The 20,295-nt window shown below is 39.4% G+C and overlaps 1 protein-coding gene across 1 annotated transcript; it reads right to left on the reverse strand.

Annotated features, from left to right (window-relative positions):
- Window positions 1-384: 384 nt before the first annotated feature.
- LOC124703747 (calcineurin B-like protein 3) lies at window positions 385-4,571 on the reverse strand. The gene is made up of 8 exons (XM_047235974.1): window positions 4,355-4,571; window positions 4,114-4,196; window positions 3,971-4,030; window positions 2,964-3,072; window positions 2,194-2,246; window positions 1,509-1,589; window positions 724-836; window positions 385-490 (listed from the first exon to the last, which is right to left on the reverse strand). Exons 1-8 carry the CDS (start codon window positions 4,476-4,478, stop codon window positions 433-435), a joined length of 681 nt encoding a protein of 226 aa, XP_047091930.1. The 5' UTR covers window positions 4,479-4,571; the 3' UTR covers window positions 385-432.
- Between the last annotated feature and the right edge of the window lie 15,724 nt (window positions 4,572-20,295).

Consider the following 20,295-nt stretch of genomic DNA (forward strand, 5'->3'; position numbering starts at 1 on the left):
CAAGAACAACAATGAATTGTGACAATACTCAATCAACAAAGGAATTTATGCTCTGTTCAATTTAATCCATAATATACAATATAATTGTTCCCCACATATAATACAGTTAACTAAAAGGGAGCCAGCTTTGTACAAAAAGAAACTTAGCCATTCGGGTATACAACCAGCTAACCCTAAGGAAAAAAAACGGAAAAGAAGACGAGACTTTCAGAGAAACATCACGGGCTGAAAGATTCCAGCCACACCTCCAGACAGAAGCAAGAAAAGAAGTTACTAACAAGAAGCGAGCAGAATTGCTGATCCAGTAAGGCAGTAAGTAATATGCTTTGGAATACTATGGCTTGCATGAAACCATCAACCAACCATTGGAAAGCTTAACAAAGAAAGACTATCTTCTGATTTTCCATCATAGTAAGAAATTTCTCAGGATTTTTACGTGTCGTCGACCTGAGAATGGAAGACAAAGCTTGGAAATGTAGTGGTGATGTCCCTGCAAAAGTAGGCCTGATTAGTGATTATAAAATAGGGAAATATCAGAATAAGGGATCCTCCAATATATTGCATGCTTTCCAGTTTCCAAAATACCATCTAATGATCAAATTTTCATTTGGCAATATTCAAGAGCGAACTCTGAACCCCAAAGATTTCGATCAACTTGACCATAATATTCTCATGAAAAATAGTGAGTAATTCACCATCGACAGACAAATCATCATATCTTACTTGAGGTATTGGAGTGTCATGTTCTTCAGCAAAGAGGGATGCCTCAAAACTAGATTGCGCCATTCTTCCTTGTCAATTTTCCCATCATGTTTTGTGTCCGCCTCTTCAAAAGTCTTGTAACAAGAGGGAAACAATTTTTTAAAAATAATAGTGCAATGAGCCAAGGCAGCACTCATTCAACAGTGCAACTTATATAAATCCATACAAAGCCCTATTCTGCAAAACCCTTGTAATAACAAGCTTTGGCGGTATGACTTCTGTTTGGATTGTGGCCAGAATTCACCCTACCATTGTTTTTGGTCATGACCAAATTTTCGTATTTGTTTGGATGGTTGACAACAAATTTGCGTGCCAAGGCTCCTTTGCCCATCTAGCTCTTGGTTCCAGTGTTTGGCCAACTCATGTGGAAGCAAAAACGTGACCAAAATTTTGGCTAACCAAATATTTGGTAGGGCAACCTTGGACTAAATCACAACCATAACCTTTTTTAAAAGGTCACCTAATGCACAACATAAATTATATAGATAGTACTGATAGCTCTAGGCATATAGGCACATAGCGCATCTGAAAACCTGCATATTCTCCCGATAATTACAAAAGATAGTGTAAATAAATGTTTCAGCTCAAAGTTATACTGTATATATGAACCTCCCTAATTTGATCTATCAACAGCTGAACAGAAAAGGGAAGTGGTACTAAACATGCCTGAACAAAAAGATTTTACATGGAATTGTGCATAGCCATACTAGTACGGGGAAATTTAACAATTCAAATTTTAACCGGACCTTATCAATGATGCTCTCTATGACTTCATCTGAAAGATTCATTCCTGATTCAGCAAGTGTAGCAACAACCATTTGCTTAACCTTATAACCAAAAGAGAAAAATCATCAGAATTTAATTGGGAAAAGATAGAAGATCCACAAAGTTATGCACAAAGAAACCCATATGGTATCCGAGAAATATTATTTGACTTTTCTGCTCATACACAGAAAAAAGGCGTAACATAATTGTCAAAAATTGCATGTGTTTTAACTAATAAATATACTTATAGACAAACAAAAAGATACGCAGATCCGGTCTACATGTTTTTATCAAGTTGAACAAAACTCGGGACCAAATACACATAATCCAAACTTTGAAGTAACCTAACAAGGTTTCCACGAAACGGTGGAACGTATGGATCCAAATACACTGGGCAGTTATCACGACCTATAGGGCTTGTCATAGTCGACCAGTATTTACAATATCCACCTGAATTCGGTACACTTTATAGCAAGTTTGAAGATACTTGATCATTAAGGCTTCGGGGAAGATAAATGGAACAGAAAATATATCGAAATTTGGTGAAATTTTCACTGCGATCACCGAAAACAGATGGAATCTAGCTTTGAAACAAAGGGTACTGTTGATCCTAATCAACAAGTTAACTTCACATATTACATAATAATATCCTAATTAGCAAAATACCTCTTGTCTTTCAATGAAACCTTGTTGCTTCAAATCATATAGCTGGAACGAAACTGCATGGATTAAAGAGTAGGTTATGTAAGATTTTTTTTTTTCCGCTTACAGCAATAAGAAAAAGGCTGAAGGGCATAGATGCATGGTAAAAAATAGAAGAACAGGGAAACCAGTGCATTATCAAACAAGCAGAACGGAAATAAGGTAGCACCAATGGAGCTTATGTAAACATTTCCTCTCAGGAAGCACTAATGGACTCAAAAAAGGAAGTAACAAAAGGTGATCAGTGAAGTATGAACCCGAATACTCTCAGAGATATCATGAATCTTCTGTCTGTTGCATTCTAGGCCTATATCCATTCAGATCAGCACAATAAGTCAGAGGATCCTATAAACATGAGGGCTGACATATTGTGGTTCGCTCAAAATGCATGCCATGGTGGTGTACATTATACATACCTAGATATTCCAGTGATAAACGCATGCACTCTCTGTATATATACTTTGTTCCTTGATGTATATTGCAATACATTTTAATGCAAGTAGCATGTTAATTCGAAACCATGGTTCTAAGTTGTAAAGGAAATTTGCAAGGTAAGAACTTTAAAATAGCATTTGCGGCACATTAACATGTTTAATTCTTTGAACTGTTAAATGTTAACTTTTATAAATATTACAAACTTGCACTTGTGTAATTTTCAGAGAACACCTTTACTAATCTATTGTTGTGTTTAAAGTTTAACTAACTATGCAAATTCCCTAAAAATCTGAACTTACAGTTAATTTTCTCATCAGGAGGGGCACTTGGATGAAATACTGATAGCGCACGGGCAAACTCTTCAAATCCTAAAATTCCATTGTGTTTTGTGTCAAATAAATCGAAGACCTGCAAGCACAAGGAAAATATTTAGGGAACTGCATTATGATGTTAACAGAAATCATATTACCTAGTATCAATATCATCCTAATTCACTGTTTCGCCAATGAACACTACATTTATTTACTAAAAGCGTAGATGATACAGGCATAGATAATTATTGCAAAGCCTAACTGGAGGGTGTATACACGCTGTAGCTGGATGCCGATGGTTTGGATGTGAGTGACCATGGATGCAGTCATGCAGATCAGTTTTTGTAAAGATGTTTTTCATGTGAAACTGTTAGCATGTGGAGTCCTATGTATTGGTATGTATGATCACGAATTTGAACAAACAGATAATGCTGCTTTCAGTTGTAGCCAATAACATCTAAACGTGCAAATACTTGCTTTCAATTTTCAAGTTACGGAAACAGCACAAAAGGAAGGCTGCCAAACATGGCACCCAAATATCTAAGTCTGAATATATTCAGAGCCTTGCTTGGTACAGTCCCAAACCGATAACCTTCTGTTAAGTACTTCTCCACGGAGGGTGTACCGAACCAAACTAGTAGCTTAGAGTTACAGAAATTAGCTGAAGTACTACTGTACAACCTGCCCGGTTCATAAAAGCAAAAAACAGTGATTTCTGGATATACGAATCGATAGTACTTAACACATGTTCCCAAAGCCTGTGCTGTTCTACAGTTAAGTAGTGTATATGATATCTGACATACATGACTCATAATTCCTACAGGATGTTGAACAGTGTGTTGTTCATCTTGAGGCCGAATAATATGCCGAAAATGAGGGTCGGAGAGGCTCCATAGTAATTTCCATTAGAATGAAAAAAGAAAACAGAATGGGGGCATTTTTACTGGACAACACAACCAGCAAATTCATGTACACACATGTAATGTGGACCTTACCCGATCAGCAAACAAGCTTTCCTTCTTATTGGTCTTGAAAAGCGCCAACTGAAACTCCTCCTGCAGGATGCCACCGCACAAGCATCTGTCAGGCATCACTCATCATAGAAGTAGACACGTCTGCAACACTGGGTGGCACTAACCTTGTTAATCAGCCCGTCATCAATCACGGCGCTGCTGATCTTCTTGAACAGCTCGTACAGCGCTTCGACCTCGCTCACGCTAACTGCAATAAAAGGGGGGAACACTCAATGCCACAGTAATAATTACATTCCACAGTCACATGGCAGACAGAGCACAATAAATCGAGGCTTGGACTAGGAAGACGACTGCTCTTAGAAGACGTTTGATAGCAACAGAGTTAGTAGGGTGGAGTGGACATACAGACGGTCTCCCTGGCGAGTAGCTCGGGGTCTTCTAGGCCCCTGGGCTGCTTGAGGTCGATGTCGCAGCAGAAGCTGAGGAGCACGCCGCAGAGGTGCTTCACCCCCTCCAGGCACTGCAACATGGTGCTTCAGGGCAGCGCCGCAACTTAGTTTCTCCAGCAAGGGCGCCGCAGTCGGCCGGGCTAGCAGCAAACCAGGGACCCGCTGACGGAGAGCTGGTGCGGATTGGGACGAACGAGTTCGAGCGGCAGCACTGGATCGGCGTGGGCGAACGGACGGCGGCGCGCCGGCGCGATCTGACGGCTAGGGTTACCGGTGCGGGGAGGAGCGGAGGCGGGAGGGGACCGTCGCGGTGGCCGTCCGGTGTGCTCTGGTGCCCGCCGCCGCCGTCTTAGGCGTTGTTTGCCGGCGGCACGATTGGGATGGTTTTGGTGAACGGATTGGATTGATGAGGTCTACACTTCTTTTTTACTTTCTTTTTTATTTTTATTTTTGCGTGTGCGTGCGTTCCCGTTGTTGCGTTGGGGACTTTGAATTTGTCTTTGGTGGAATCCGTCCGTGGCACGACGAACGGGCACTGCTTAATTTGCTACAGCTTGTCTTTCTACTGGATCCAACGAGAACGTGCGGCCACGTTGTGTTTACGACTTCAAGAAATAGGCTTGACGAAACAGCCTGCTTCAACAAAAAGCTTTTGCGTTTTCGTGAAAAAAGTTGCGCGCTTCCCCTCGGGTGAAAAGTGTGGTGACAAAGACCACGACAAACGCAGCTCTACACACTTCTCCTCCTCCTCCTCCGTAGCTCGTCTCCAATATGGCCAAATGTTCGATGGATCTAAGCATAGATCCACGCCACCGTCCCCGTGAAGGCTTTTGTAGCGGTGAAGTGGAAGTTTGTTGTTCGGGGAGAAATCATAACGATGATGCTTGAGTGCGGTGTTTAGTTCTTCTCGATGATGTGATTGGCGTGTCTGTTGTGAGTCGAATTGATCAGGTTGACTTTGCGTGAACATTGTATCGCCGTTAGGCATATTTTCTGCTAATTAACCCGATGGTGCCTTTTCTACTTTTTAGTGACAGGCAAAAATATCTTGTTTCTTCCTAAAAAAAGATCAAGTGAAATTAAAACACCGTGCTACATTTTTAGACTATTTTTGTAATTATGTGCAAAAGTCATGACACGACCATTTATCACACACATGTAAATGCTCAATGGACATGATGCTTGCATGGATAGCGGGCCCTACTTGCCACTCTCCTCTCCCTACCTCTTGCATTTTCGTTACAATTTAGTGGGCCGTTGTATCCATCCTAAGGCCATCTCCAACGGCTCGCCGTATAACGGACCTTTTTCGGTTCGTTTGGGTCCAGATACTGCGGTATGTGGACACGAAATAGAGCGCGGTCCGTATGCGGGTGACACCCCCCCCCCCCAGCGCGCACAAATTTCCGCAGCCTCCAATTAATGTTTTTAAAATTTCATATTTAAATCAAAATGATATATAGAAACCAAAGTTCACTACGCCAAAAAGGCTTACCAGTGACGGCCGTGTTTTCCGTGGTGCTGACGATAGAGGCGGGCGTCACGACTATAAATCCACTGGTAATTGTTACCAATGACGGGCATTTCTAATGTCGGGGGTACGATGCACCGCTGACGACAAACTCAATTTTTTGACCATCTCTGGTACTTGCTCATCTGGCGAGCGGGGCATAGCGGCAACATTCTAGTGGCGATCAAAAACATGTTCTTTACGTCAGTAGTGCTCCAGTTCTTGCGAGTCTAGGCGTCGCTTGTAAGCACCGACAAAGGAATGCATAGCTGACCATCGCCGGTTGTTCGTTCAGTTGACGAGATAAACCCACTAGTGATTTCTAGGGACGTGCACCTTCAAGCGGACATCTTCATTAATAAACATCAACTGACGAGCAATTTTAACGAACATGCTGTTATTAGCTGTTATTAGAAAGGTAACACTGACGCCTCCATTTTGTTTTCTGTTGTCATTGATAGTTGTACAGTGACGCGCTCATATGTACAAAGCGGTGACATTCTAGTTTCCATCCCATCGCTAGTTATATTTTCAGGATAAAAAAATCTCTCATAAGGAAGGAAGTGTTTGTCGTGGGGTTGCTAAACAACCACAATCTCGGATGCGGTGGGATAAATTTGTGCAGCGGGAGGATGGCATCACCTGCACCGCAAGTGTCTTAAGGGCTGAGGAGAAGGCGGCTACTCAGAAGGTTGCTAAGGAAAGGGAAGAAAGGGCTCATAGGAGCAAGAAATCGAAGACAACCACCATGTACACCATGTCCATTGCCGAGTACCGGGACATAAGGAAGAGGAACCCCTACAATAAGGCAAGGACTACCAAGGATGACTACTTTTGGACCAGGGAGCATGAAAGGATGTTTGAGGAGATATATGAGCATCACTCCACCAAGGATGCACCCTATTATGTGTTGGAAATAATGCATGTATCCATTAGTTCAGAGAATTCCAATTGCCATTAGTTGTGATTTCCTTGTTCTGTCACGTACAACTTTCCTACGCCAGGTTGTTGTACCTCTCCACACAGTTTGTTTGAAAGTGTGCTGCTGAACGTTAGGATGCTGCAACTCCTTCCCGAATCTTCAGCTAGAACGTGCGCAGTATGCCTCATCTCCTCTGAATTCTCCTGCTTCCAACGTGAGCACCGTATCTTCCTCGGCGAGTCAGGCCGGAGACGTTCCATTGGAACGTTGCTCAGTTGGACTGGTTCCAGATAAGCCTCTATATAAGCAAGGCATCGGAGAGATCGACACAACACTCAACTCCATCTTCTTCCTTCGACACCACAGTGATGCACCGTCTTCTGAACCAAGTTGGCCGTGCTGTCTGCCGTCCAGCGGCAGTCCGGCGAGCGGTGTCTCCGAAGCTCCGGCTGCGATCATCGACCCTGCACGGGGCGGTCTAGAGTTTTCTGGGCAGCGTCCTCGCGATCGCTCGATCTCCTGCGTCCTCGGCAGCGGCATCGTCGGCAAGCTCCATCAGTCGTACGTGTACCGGAGGGGATACGTACGATCACATCTACATCAACATGCACTAAATACTTTGGCTTCGCGTCAAGGCTGTAAGTGCATCTGATCGTTTCCATTACTAGCGGTCTCACTAGATAAATATTGGCCTGCACTAGCTTGGTCAGTACGTGATTTATCTATTACATCTAAATTGTCTTGATTGGTTCAGCTAGTGTATCTTGCCATGGTTAATCTGCTTAGTAGAAGCAACATCATATGATCTTTATTTACTCCAGATTAGGCCGCTGACTGATCAGCAGGTAATGGACTTTGATGTAGCGAATGACACTGCTGTTGCAATAATTCTGTCACTCCTTGATGACCCGCTCTATCATGTGTACCAAGGGTATACGTCTGCAAAAGAGTTGTGGGAGGCATTTGTAATATCCCAGGTTTAGAGGCAATAAAATGAGAGAACACCAAAGTGTGCATTGCATTCATGCATAGAAAATCCGGGGAATTTTCGCGCTTCCAATAAAATTTACCACAGTAACTGAAGTTTCACTTGACTTGCTGGAATTGAAGTAGATCATCGAGTCAAGCGCTATAAACTTCACTGTGATCTTTGCTAAGACCTTATTTTGGGTAGAGATGATTTGATCTATGGGCTAGATCAAATAGAATTAGTTTTATAACAAACAACACCTTAAGTAAGGATCAACTACAAGATCTTATATAAAAGGATATCAACATGACATTTTTTATTACAACCATATATGATTAATTATTCAATCCTAAATCAAGGAACACAATTAATTAAGAAACTATTCTTTACTTATCTTTTCAATGTCTTCTACTAAATAAATGTTCCTCCCATGAGTCACATGGTATATTTGTTCAACTACAATACTTGAACCAAGTCAAGAACACTCATATTCATTCATCATTAAATTTGAATCATTCCCACCTTGTTTCCCAACTCATATCATTAAACCTAGAGAAAGGAGAGAATCATTCATGTGCATATTCTATCCAGTGAATAAAACCTAGATTACTATTTAAACCTTATCCAATTGAGGTACTTGTTGATACTAACCAATGATACAAGAAATATAAGTCAAGTACTAAACCCTATTTGACCTAGCTAAAACTTAATAGCAAGTAAGAACCTATTCTTCTAATTATAGTGAGGCAAGTGTTATGATCATTACAACTTGGTAGTGATCATAAACCCTAGAGGAACCCTACCTATTCAGAGTAGCTCAACCTACAAAGGTATACTCAAGTATATGGACTCATACTTAATCTTGGAGAGAGAACCACAATTCACTAATGAGTTGTCATGAGACCAACACATTGATCATGACAAATTGGGTGATGATCATAAACCCTAAGAACCTAATTGAGTGTGTTTATAGAAGTATTAAAGAAGAGAGATTAGTGAGAAATAAGTGGATCATGTCTGATGCATGATCTTGCTTTATAAGTTAGGATGATAATTTAAACCTATCTATGTGATCCAGAGATCTCATTCTTCTCATGAAATAATAAGTAAATCATTAGTAGTTAACCAAACCAATACTCATGCCTTGTATAGAGTAGTAATGATATTGTATTTAAATCTTGCCTATCCAAACACTTGATACACTAGTTCTACCTAAGTGAGGAGGAGGAACCTTAGTCAATTAAACATACCCTAGCTTATGCTCATATTTTAATAATAGTTGTGTATCAATTGGATGATCACTACTTAAAACCTAGACCACATTTGAATTTCAATCCAAGTATCAATTTGGATTATAAATAGAACTCTGCCATACCTCATGCCTACTTAATACTTCAATTAGTGAAGTATTCCCAAAACTCTAAACTTTTCAAGTAGAATTCACCCCACATAGAATATTGTTTCCTAACTTGTGTATCATGTATCACAAATAATAACCCAAGCCATATATACCATTAGACTAGATTCCATTAGGTGAGTAGAGTGAAACCAATAACCAATTACACTTTGATTTCCAATCACCTTGTTTAGTTGCCCAAATGGAATATTGTGTCATAATTAAACCAACACTTTAACAAGTGAGTCAACCATAATTAGCTTAGGATCTATCTTAAATAATTCAAGTCAGTAGTTTGCTAAGCAAGGTTATTTTACACAGAGTGAAGTCAACCATATTCTTAAACCTTTGGAAACAATTCTTCACATAAAATCATGAACCAATCCATTTCCATTGCCATTTATTTTAAACTCTAGCTATAATTATAATATGTGCACGATCCATATTATGATGTACAAGTCAAACTTAACAAAGTGTTCACCAAGCACATGTTATAATTTTCAACCATTCAAACAGAGTGGTTCCTAAATAAAAGGAATAGAGATAAACATTTAAAACCATGCTCATTTTCAATTTAAAATGCATTTCACAAGAACACCAAATTACTCAAGTATGAAATGGTTGTTTATAAACAAAACAATACAACAGGTAGTATTATCAAATTGTTCTGATATTAAAATATTTTAGAATCTGCAAAACAACACATAATTCAAATTAAGTTAAAACCAGTAAATAAAAAAAACAGAAAAAGAAAACAGAAATTTGAAAAAGAAAATGGAGGGAAACTTACCAGGCAGGCCGAGCAGCACCGCAGCAGCCCATCACCACCACGTCCACCAAGCCCAGTATCAGCCCAGCCCAAAGCCACTTACCGTATGGATCGCTTTAAAAATCGTGCAAGAAGAAAGCCACCTTCTTCTTCTTCCCCGGCGACGACAGCGCAGAGGTGAAGCCTCGGCCACGTCCTCGATGTCGATAAGAACAGCCCGGCCTCGTCGACGTCCCGCAGCTCGACCGCATGACTTTGGAATCCGTTGCCAGTAGGATCATCACGATTCCCGCCCGGAAACCCTAACCTGGAACACCGCCGCATCCTGGATGCTCACCGCCAAGCATCGCCGTCGAACCAGACAGTGCTTGGAGCTATAAATAGGTTGGAGAGATCGCCACGGCTCGAGAAACCCTAGACTCCCATCCTTATCCTCCCTCGTTTCTTAATTCCTCCTCTAGCTGCAAGTCTCTGTCGCCGGCGACCTCCATGGCGCCGTCGATTGGGAGCATCCCGGAGTTCATGGAGTAGCCCAATCGAAGCGTCTGATCGAGTTGAGTGATCTGGAGGAGCAGAGCATCAAGGAAGGCCCGGTACAACGTCAATTTCAAGATCTTCTCCCGCAGTGCATCGCCGGGAATGGCGAAGTGGAGCTCGCCTGAGCCCTCAATCATCACCGGCGACCATCTCAGAAGACTCAGGGTATGATTACGCGTCTGTAGCACCTTTTATCTTCTCGAATCATCCACCGTAGCGCCAGGTAGCCGTTTGGCCGGAGTCGCGCCGCCACAGACATGAATACCGGCGAAGCTCCGGTGATCTATTCGAGGGGGCAACACGACCATCGTGTTCAGTAGCTCGAGTGGAGTCGAATGATCCCAGTAGTTTTTCCCGGGGGTCCGTAAAACGGCGGCGCCGTCGTGCGCTGACCACCGGCGGTCATTGACCGACGAGGCCGACGTGGCCTGTAGGACCCCGTGTGGTCTTTGACTTGTCCACGCCAATGTGGCAGTCAACATATGTTTTGGTCCCACCAGTCAGTCGCTGCGGGTGTACATGAACCGATATGTTTAGTATTTAGTGTAATTTCAAATTCCAGAAAATTGCAGAAACTTCGTAAAATCATAGAAAAATAATTTCAACTCAGAAAAATATGAATAATATATCAAAATGCTCACAAAAATTAACTCAATTCAAATAAAATATAAAACAAAAATGTGTGTCAAAATAAAAATTCACTTATTTTTAACCTTATTAATTATACCATTTCAATTATTTAAAATACAATTTGAATTCAATAATTAGTAAAGTTATAAAAATTAAATTTTAGCTATTCAGTAACTAAGTAAAATGTTAAAATTAATTTTATTTACTATAATTGCATTAACTTAATTATTAGTGGTAATTCATAAACCCTAATTGCAAATTACTATTTTCTATCCTCTGTAAATAGCAATAACTCAAGAAAATATTATAAGCCAATATTATTTTGGTAATTCAAAACTTACTTAATTAAACATCTTTAGTTAACAAGTTAGTTATTTTAAACCCGAATAACAATTATTAAACCCTGATTCTTAATTAAACTAAACTAGGAATTACCCTAAATATTAATTCTTGTGAAAATTAATAAAGTGTCAAACCATTATTAATCTTGTTAAAAATTAATTAGTGACCACATCTCTGTTGTCCATTATTAGGTCAAGAATTGTATTAATGTAGAAACCCTAGTTCTAATATTAATAAGAACCTTGAACTCATTATTTCATGTGTTCATTCCACCTTAGAAGCAACTCTAAAACCCTAATTATGTATCACATGTGATCATGTGAATTTCACCTTACATAGAAAACCTTATTATGTGACTAACAAATGCAAGTTATGATCCACTAACATAAAAACCAAGTCACATGAGATTGTCATTTCATGTTCCTATTCTTAATTGAAACCTATATGATCCACTAGTGCCACCTAAATATAAACCCTAGCTTATTACCACATGTTAGCACCATTGATCACCACTCCATTATACCATACCATTAGGATTAACCTCAACCATCAAACCCTAGTTAAACCATAGTGATGAACCCTAATACTAATCTTGTAGTAATACATATCGTATGCTCCTATCCAATTAAACCATACTTAGAAAGTAATAACCACTTAGATTATAAATCATTAGAGATTACTTAGTTAAGTAGTTGTGAAATCATAGTAAACCTAAATCATAATAAACCCTAATAGCTAATTTATAGAACCATCTTAAATAACCATCCTTTGATATGATTTTTTAGAATAAACCCTAGCAATAAACCTACCAATACTTGCTATATAGAAACCCCAATCCAAATTAAGAACCAACTAGTTCCTATTAGTGAAACTAAATGAATTAAATAGTAAACCCTAGAAAGCCATAGCTCCTATGCATAGTAGTTCATATTCTTATTTAACCTGTTCTTCAAAAGTTATTCTTTTGAAGTACAAATGTCAATCAAACCTTAGAAGCCCTATCCTTCTTTGAAATACTAAATGTTTCTTAAACAATATGATCTTCAAAAGTTATTCTTTTGAAGTATAATATAAATAATCATCAACCATGTTCTGTAGAACTTAAAATTGACAACTGTTCTTTACATATTATTCCATCACTATTCTTATGTGTATGATTGTTATGATGCCTTACATCACTTGCTTATGATGCTAATACAACCAAACCCTAATAAGAACCTTGTTTGAGAACCATTCTAAAAATGCAACCAACCCTAAAGAAATCTTTACAACTCATACATCCTTAATCATCAAGGTTAGATTACGCTCGGGACGATTGCATCTCATACTATGCATTATAGCATCTTTGCTAGTTCTTTAAACATTGTCCTTACCGGACGATGATGGTATTTCAGCATTTGGAGTTATCACGTATCGAAGCTTTTGCCTGCATAATCCTGCAGTCAAGAAAGGCAAGTTCATCGCTTTCTCATGTCATTTGATTATTTGTATCAAACTATATGCAAAGTACTATACTTATCACTCATGCATTGAAAAGCAAAGTATTATTTTACAATTATGAATATGACTATGTGGTGGGCAATGGAACCATGGTATGTGTTGATATGGTGGAGGTTCCATTGCATGGGTTATATCACCCTAGGATTAATTACCAATGCCGTCCAGATGATTCTAGCGCCGTACAAACCGCGTTGACCATGAGATCTATAATGGCTCGCGGGAAGCCAGCCGTATCTTTTCCCTTCTGCACGCTAACGGATTGGTAGAGCCGGTGGGGTGTTGGAGGCACTGCCGCAATAGGTTGGGATATCCTTTTAAATCCCCATCCATTAGTGATGATAAGCTCTACGATCTATGATGGATTGTCCGGAGTACACCGTGAGTAAAGCCGTATTATCGGGAGAAGTCTACTGGGGGTGTACGGTTGGACAAAAGGGTGGGTTTGCAGTCGCGGAGAAGGCGGTGTGGGCTTGGATCTTACACCTGGCCTCACACCAAAGGAAGTGTGGACGGGAAAGCTTGCACCTGGTTGGCAACAAGGATAAGGTCTCTTATGGGAAAAGTAACGCACCTCTCGCAGAGGATACCGAATTGTGACTGTCACTCCCTGTTCCGGGAAGGGAACTCGCGAACGCGGCAGAAAGGAACTCCATGAAGTTCTAGTCAACCTGTGAAGACTAACGGGCATAGTTTTCAGAATAAAATAAACCTTTTGAAGAAATGTTTATGAAAACTTGCATTTGCCTATGACTTTCTGGTCTATGGCTGTAGTTAGTGCATGATACACATATTTCCTAATATGAACTTGCTGAGTACACTCGTACTCATTCTATCCCATTTGAACCCCCTTCTTAGATCAAGGCACCGAAGGAGAAACTACCGTGGAACTCGAAGACAAAGGGGTCAACTGCAACAAGATGAAGAATCCAATCAAAGAAGTCAATGGAGTTAACTTCTGCATCAGCTATTATGGAAACCTAGACTAGTAATAGAAGGGAACCTTTCCCTAATCCTAGCTCCTAAGTAGCTAGAATTCTATAGCAAGCCAATTAGCTCTTAAACTTGAGTTAGCAATAATATAGACTACGAGTTGTTCTTCTGGAGTTTTATTTGAAGTTTTACCTCACTGTAAAGTAGGAGGCTGTGTGGATCTTATGTAAACAATTCGTGTGTACTTCTATAGACATACCTTGGACTCGCATATGTTTCTGTTGTACCACTCTGAGAGATGTAATATGAGTGGAACGGTGTTTCACTTGTGTTATGTCAACGACTTGTGTACTACACCATGCAGTGGTACGCCGGGTCATCACAGCTGGTATCAGAGCAAATGCTTTGACCCTAGGATTAAAACCTTTAAAGGAGACCTATAGGTTTGGTAGTGTCTATAGGAAGTGTTTTAGCTAAGTTAACTATGCTAAACCAACCATTCTTTTGACTTGAGATGGGTATTCACTTGAGAATAATCCTGACACTCTTGAGTCAATCCTTCTTATCTATCTTTCTTAAGTAAAGTTAATTAGTTATCTTGCTTCATTCCAAATAATTAGAACACCCTTGAAGCTTAAGATAATGGGTGGTAGTAGACCACAATTGGTATACAACACATGGTAGTCCAAAGAGAGGATACAACCATAAGGAATATATCCTATTGGAAGAAGTATACCAATGCAAGTTATGGTTAAGTAAGAGTCATTTAAAATGTCAAATGACTGATGTTAAATAATGTAGATAAGTAATATATGCGGTAGTATGTACCTATGATGAGTCAATCATAGGAGGTAAGGAAGAGCGATAGGAGTATTTAAGCCTACCTTTCGTGGTAGAGTTGGTAACCATATATGATTCACTTGAGAATCAAGATGTGATGGAGTAGAACATCATAAGTACGGTAATAGAAGTATGATGAGGAGTAGGATTTAGGGAATAGTTCGAAAGCTTAGGCCTTAAAATCCTAATAACTGTACCAAGTATGTTAGAACCATAGTTCTTAATTTAAAGAAGGCTTATTTAGAGCATATCACAATAGAGAAATCCTAGATTTATAGGTGGTATATTCTAAACAATCATGTGTTTAGAGTAGACATGTTAGAACTAATTGTATTATAGGAAGTAGTCTTCAATAGCACCTATATATGGTGTACTACCTTGTTAGTATTTCCAAAGAAAACTAGGTTAACTTCAACTATCCCAGGCCATTTTGTTTCAAGTTTGTCTCATTGCAAATGTGCAATTAAGATAAATGTTGAGACAAATAGTAGAAATTCACGTATTGTGCTAAGTATCACAACCTAAACCTATCTTATGTGGTGTTATATACTACACATCTGATCCTGATGTTTAGGGATGTCTTATCCAACTGTTATATTCAGGCATATAAGGATGTGTATTATGAACACAAAGCTGAATCTTCTTGGATTTTATTGGATTTTCATTGATTGACTAGATCCATACATGAAGTTTGACTTTGATATGCAAATGCATGTTGCAATATCAAGCTCTTACTTGATGTTATAGGTCTAGAGGGTAAAGGTATTCGTGTGAGGAAGTGACGAACTATGAAGATTTTGAAGATAAGATGAAGGTTCACTTGAACAAGGAAGTAAAATTGTGGGAAGCAACCAAAATACTCTAAAGGAAGGACTAATCAAAACTCACTTTTATCCTTAATCAAGGAGTATTTCAACATGGAAGTATCATGAAAGTGAGCAAAATAGTGAATATGGAGCAGAAGAAGTAGAGAAGTATTCATTATGGAAGAAGGGAATGCAAGTGAAGTCACTTATAATACTATTTTCATAGTGGCAACAAGTGGTTTTCTTGCAAAACAAACCCTAGAAGAAGGAAAATAGACAAGTGAAGTCGCAGCTGGTATCATAAGACCGCAGCTGAGATAGGATAACCATGAAGAGAAAGAATGTAATGTAAGGTATATGTTAACTAAAACTATGTAAGTAGCCACAGCTGGTAAGTAGATATTGACTAGAACCATAAAATAGCCACAACTGGTATCCAATAAGCCACATCTAGTACTAGGTTCTACAGCTGGTACCAGATAGCCCATAGCCTGAACATTTCTTTACCCTAAAAGAAAGGGGGATTCCGCAGCTAGTATTTCACAGCTGGTATCTCGTGGTTGGTAAATATTTAGTCGGAGGATTCATAATGGATACCCACAATTATGTGGATACACCACAAAGAATTCTTCGTGAGACTTTAGAAAGGTACAAAATATAAACCAGATTTAAACCAACTACCTAACCTTGGAGTTTAATGATTAAAAGAAAGGAAGTTTGAAGATCATTAGTAAACTCCAAGGGGGAGAGGAAGGCTGAAGGAGAAGTATTAAAATATGATTTTCGGAGTATGATTGATCAAGAAGAAGGTCTGAACTGAGAGGAAGTCCGATCTTATTTTTATAAGGTTGTTGGGAACTACCCATATAAAAGTCCTCTCTGGAGGTTGTCAGACCAGAAGCCGAGGTTCATATCTCGAGGAAGTAAGGGTTAGACCTTAACTGGATTGGGTAATTGTAATTACTCCAAAACCAAGAGAACGTAAGTAAGCTTAAGATAATGAAGTTGGATGAAGAAGATGCCGGAGGACAATCCAAGCTTAAGAAGATACTATACGAATAAGTTTGACCATACTAAAACATAAGCCTAGTAGAAAGATTCCTTTCATGGAACCTAAAGAAACCAAAAGGAAGATAACTAGTACAAACTAGAAGCCATGATGGGATGGACTAAATGAGTCTAATCCATTCGTAGGACTAAACAACCATGACCATGCCTATTGTAAATACCTTACCAAGTACCATTACTTTCGTTATGGTAGTAAGGGAAAACAATACCCTACCTTAAATGAATCTTTTAGAATTAAGGTTTGGACACTGCAGCTGGTACACCGTAGTGCCATACTACCTCACAACTGGATTATCGCAGCTGGTAGAACCAAGTTTTAAGTACCCAAATAGGAAGATGTCACCACAGCCATTAGTAAAGTCCATTAACACAATAAGTTGTCTTAATCCAAGAATTTTTGGATAGTAAGCCTATAAGCTTAGAGTGTTGGAAGAAATCATAGAATAGAAGAAAGTATCAGTGCTAGACATCAGAAGACTCCAGGAAGGATCTGGACAAGGGATATATTCCACTATATCTAGTGTGATCACCATGGAGTTGAAGGATGGTGATCTGTTCAAGACATTTCATCATTTCGAAACATGAGAGCGTTCGAACTTCGGGACGAAGTTCAGCTTTAAGGGGAGAGGCTGTAATATCCCAGTGTTTAGAGGCAATAAAATGAGAGAACACCAAAGTGTGCATTGCATTCATGCATAGAAAATCCGGGGAATTTTCGCGCTTCCAATAAAACTTACCACAAGATCTCGAAGTTTCACTTGACTTGCTGGAATTGAAGTAGATCATCGAGTCAAGCGCTATAAACTTCACTGTGATCTTTGCTAAGACCTTATTTTGGGTAGAGATGATTTGATCTATGGGCTAGATCAAATAGAATTAGTTTTATAACAAACAACACCTTAAGTAAGGATCAACTACAAGATCTTATATAAAAGGATATCAACATGACATTTTTTATTACAACCATATATGATTAATTATTCAATCCTAAATCAAGGAACACAATTAATTAAGAAACTATTATTTACTTATCTTTTCAATGTCTTCTACTAAATAAATGTTCCTCCCATGAGTCACATGGTATATTTGTTCAACTACAATACTTGAACCAAGTCAAGAACACTCATATTCATTCATCATTAAATTTGAATCATTCCCACCTTGTTTCCCAACTCATATCATTAAACCTAGAGAAAGGAGAGAATCATTCATGTGCATATTCTATCCAAGTGAATAAAACCTAGATTACTATTTAAACCTTATCCAATTGAGGTACTTGTTGATACTAACCAATGATACAAGAAATATAAGTCAAGTACTAAACCATATTTGACCTAGCTAAAACTTAATAGCAAGTAAGAACCTATTCTTCTAATTATAGTGAGGCAAGTGTTGTGATCATTACAACTTGGTAGTGATCATAAACCCTAGAGGAACCCTACCTATTCAGAGTAGCTCAACCTACAAAGGTATACTCAAGTATATGGACTCATACTTAATCTTGGAGAGAGAACCACAATTCACTAATGAGTTGTCATGAGACCAACACATTGATCATGACAAATTGGGTGATGATCATAAACCCTAAGAACCTAATTGAGTGTGTTTATAGAAGTATTAAAGAAGAGAGATTAGTGAGGAATAAGTGGATCATGTCTGATGCATGATCTTGCTTTATAAGTTAGGATGATAATTTAAACCTATCTATGTGATCCAGAGATCTCATTCTTCTCATGAAATAATAAGTAACTCATTAGTAGTTAACCAAACCAATACTCATGCCTTGTATAGAGTAGTAATGATATTGTATTTAAATCTTGCCTATCCAAACACTTGATACACTAGTTCTACCTAAGTGAGGAGGAGGAACCTTAGTCAATTAAACATACCCTAGCTTATGCTCATATTTTAATAATAGTTGTGTATCAATTGGATGATCACTACTTAAAACCTAGACCACATTTGAATTTCAATCCAAGTATCAATTTGGATTATAAATAGAACTCGCCATACCTCATGCCTACTTAATACTTCAATTAGTGAAGTATTCCCAAAACTCTAAACTTTTCAAGTAGAATTCACCCCACATAGAATATTGTTTCCTAACTTGTGTATCATGTATCACAAATAATAACCCAAGCCATATATACCTTTAGACTAGATTCCATTAGGTGAGTAGAGTGAAACCAATAACCAATTACACTTTGATTTCCAATCACCTTGTTTAGTTGCCCAAATGGAATATTGTGTCATAATTAAACCAACACTTTAACAAGTGAGTCAACCATAATTAGCTTAGGATCTATCTTAAATAATTCAAGTCAGTAGTTTGCTAAGCAAGGTTATTTTACACAGTAGTGAAGTCAACCATATTCTTAAACCTTTGGAAACAATTCTTCACATAAAATCATGAACCAATCCATTTCCATTGCCATTTATTTTAAACTCTAGCTATAATTATAATATGTGCACAATCCATATTATGATGTACAAGTCAAACTTAACAAAGTGTTCACCAAGCACATGTTATAATTTTCAACCATTCAAACAGAGTGGTTCCTAAATAAAAGGAATAGAGATAAACATTTAAAACCATGCTCATTTTCAATTTAAAATGCATTTCACAAGAACACCAAATTACTCAAGTATGAAATGGTTGTTTATAAACAAAACAATACAACAGTAGTATTATCAAATTGTTCTGATATTAAAATATTTTAGAATCGCAAAACAACACATAATTCAAATTAAGTTAAAACCAGTAAATAAAAAAAACTGAAAAAGAAAACAGAAATTTGAAAAAGAAAATGGAGGGAAACTTACCAGGCAGGCCGAGCAGCACCGCAGCAGCCCATCACCACCATGCCCACCAAGCCCAGTATCAGCCCAGCCCAAAGCCACTTACCGTATGGACCGCTTTAAAAATCGTGCAAGAAGAAAGCCACCTTCTTCTTCTTCCCCGGCGAAGACAGCGCAGAGGTGAAGCCTCGGCCACGTCCTCGATGTCGATAAGAACAGCCCGGACCTCGTCAGATGTCCCAGAGCTCGACCGCATGACTTTGGAATCCGTTGCCAGTAGGATCATCACGATTCCCGCCCGGAAACCCTAACCTGGAACACCGCCGCATCCTGGACGCTCACCGCCAAGCATCGCCGTCGAACCAGACAGTGCTTGGAGCTATAAATAGGTCGGAGAGATCGCCACGGCTCGAGAAACCCTAGACTCCCATCCTTATCCTCCCTCGTTTCTTAATTCCTCCTCTAGCTGCAAGTCTCTGTCGCCGGCGACCTCCATGGCGCCGTCGATTGGGAGCATCCCGGAGTTCATGGAGTAGCCCAATCGAAGCGTCTGATCGAGTTGAGTGATCTGGAGGAGCAGAGCATCAAGGAAGGCCCGGTACAACGTCAATTTCAAGATCTTCTCCCGCAGTGCATCGCCGGGAATGGCGAAGTGGAGCTCGCCTGAGCCCTCAATCATCACCGGCGACCATCTCAGAAGACTCGTGGTATGATTACGCGTCTGTAGCACCTTTCATCTTCTCGAATCATCCACCGTAGCGCCAGGTAGCCGTTTGGCCGGAGTCGCGCCGCCACGGACATGAATACCGGCGAAGCTCCGGTGATCTATTCGAGGGGGCAACACGACCATCGTGTTCAGTAGCTCGAGTGGAGTCGAA

The sequence above is a fragment of the Lolium rigidum genome, chromosome 3, assembly GCF_022539505.1.
Source record: "Lolium rigidum isolate FL_2022 chromosome 3, APGP_CSIRO_Lrig_0.1, whole genome shotgun sequence".
Classification (NCBI taxonomy): domain Eukaryota; kingdom Viridiplantae; phylum Streptophyta; class Magnoliopsida; order Poales; family Poaceae; genus Lolium; species Lolium rigidum.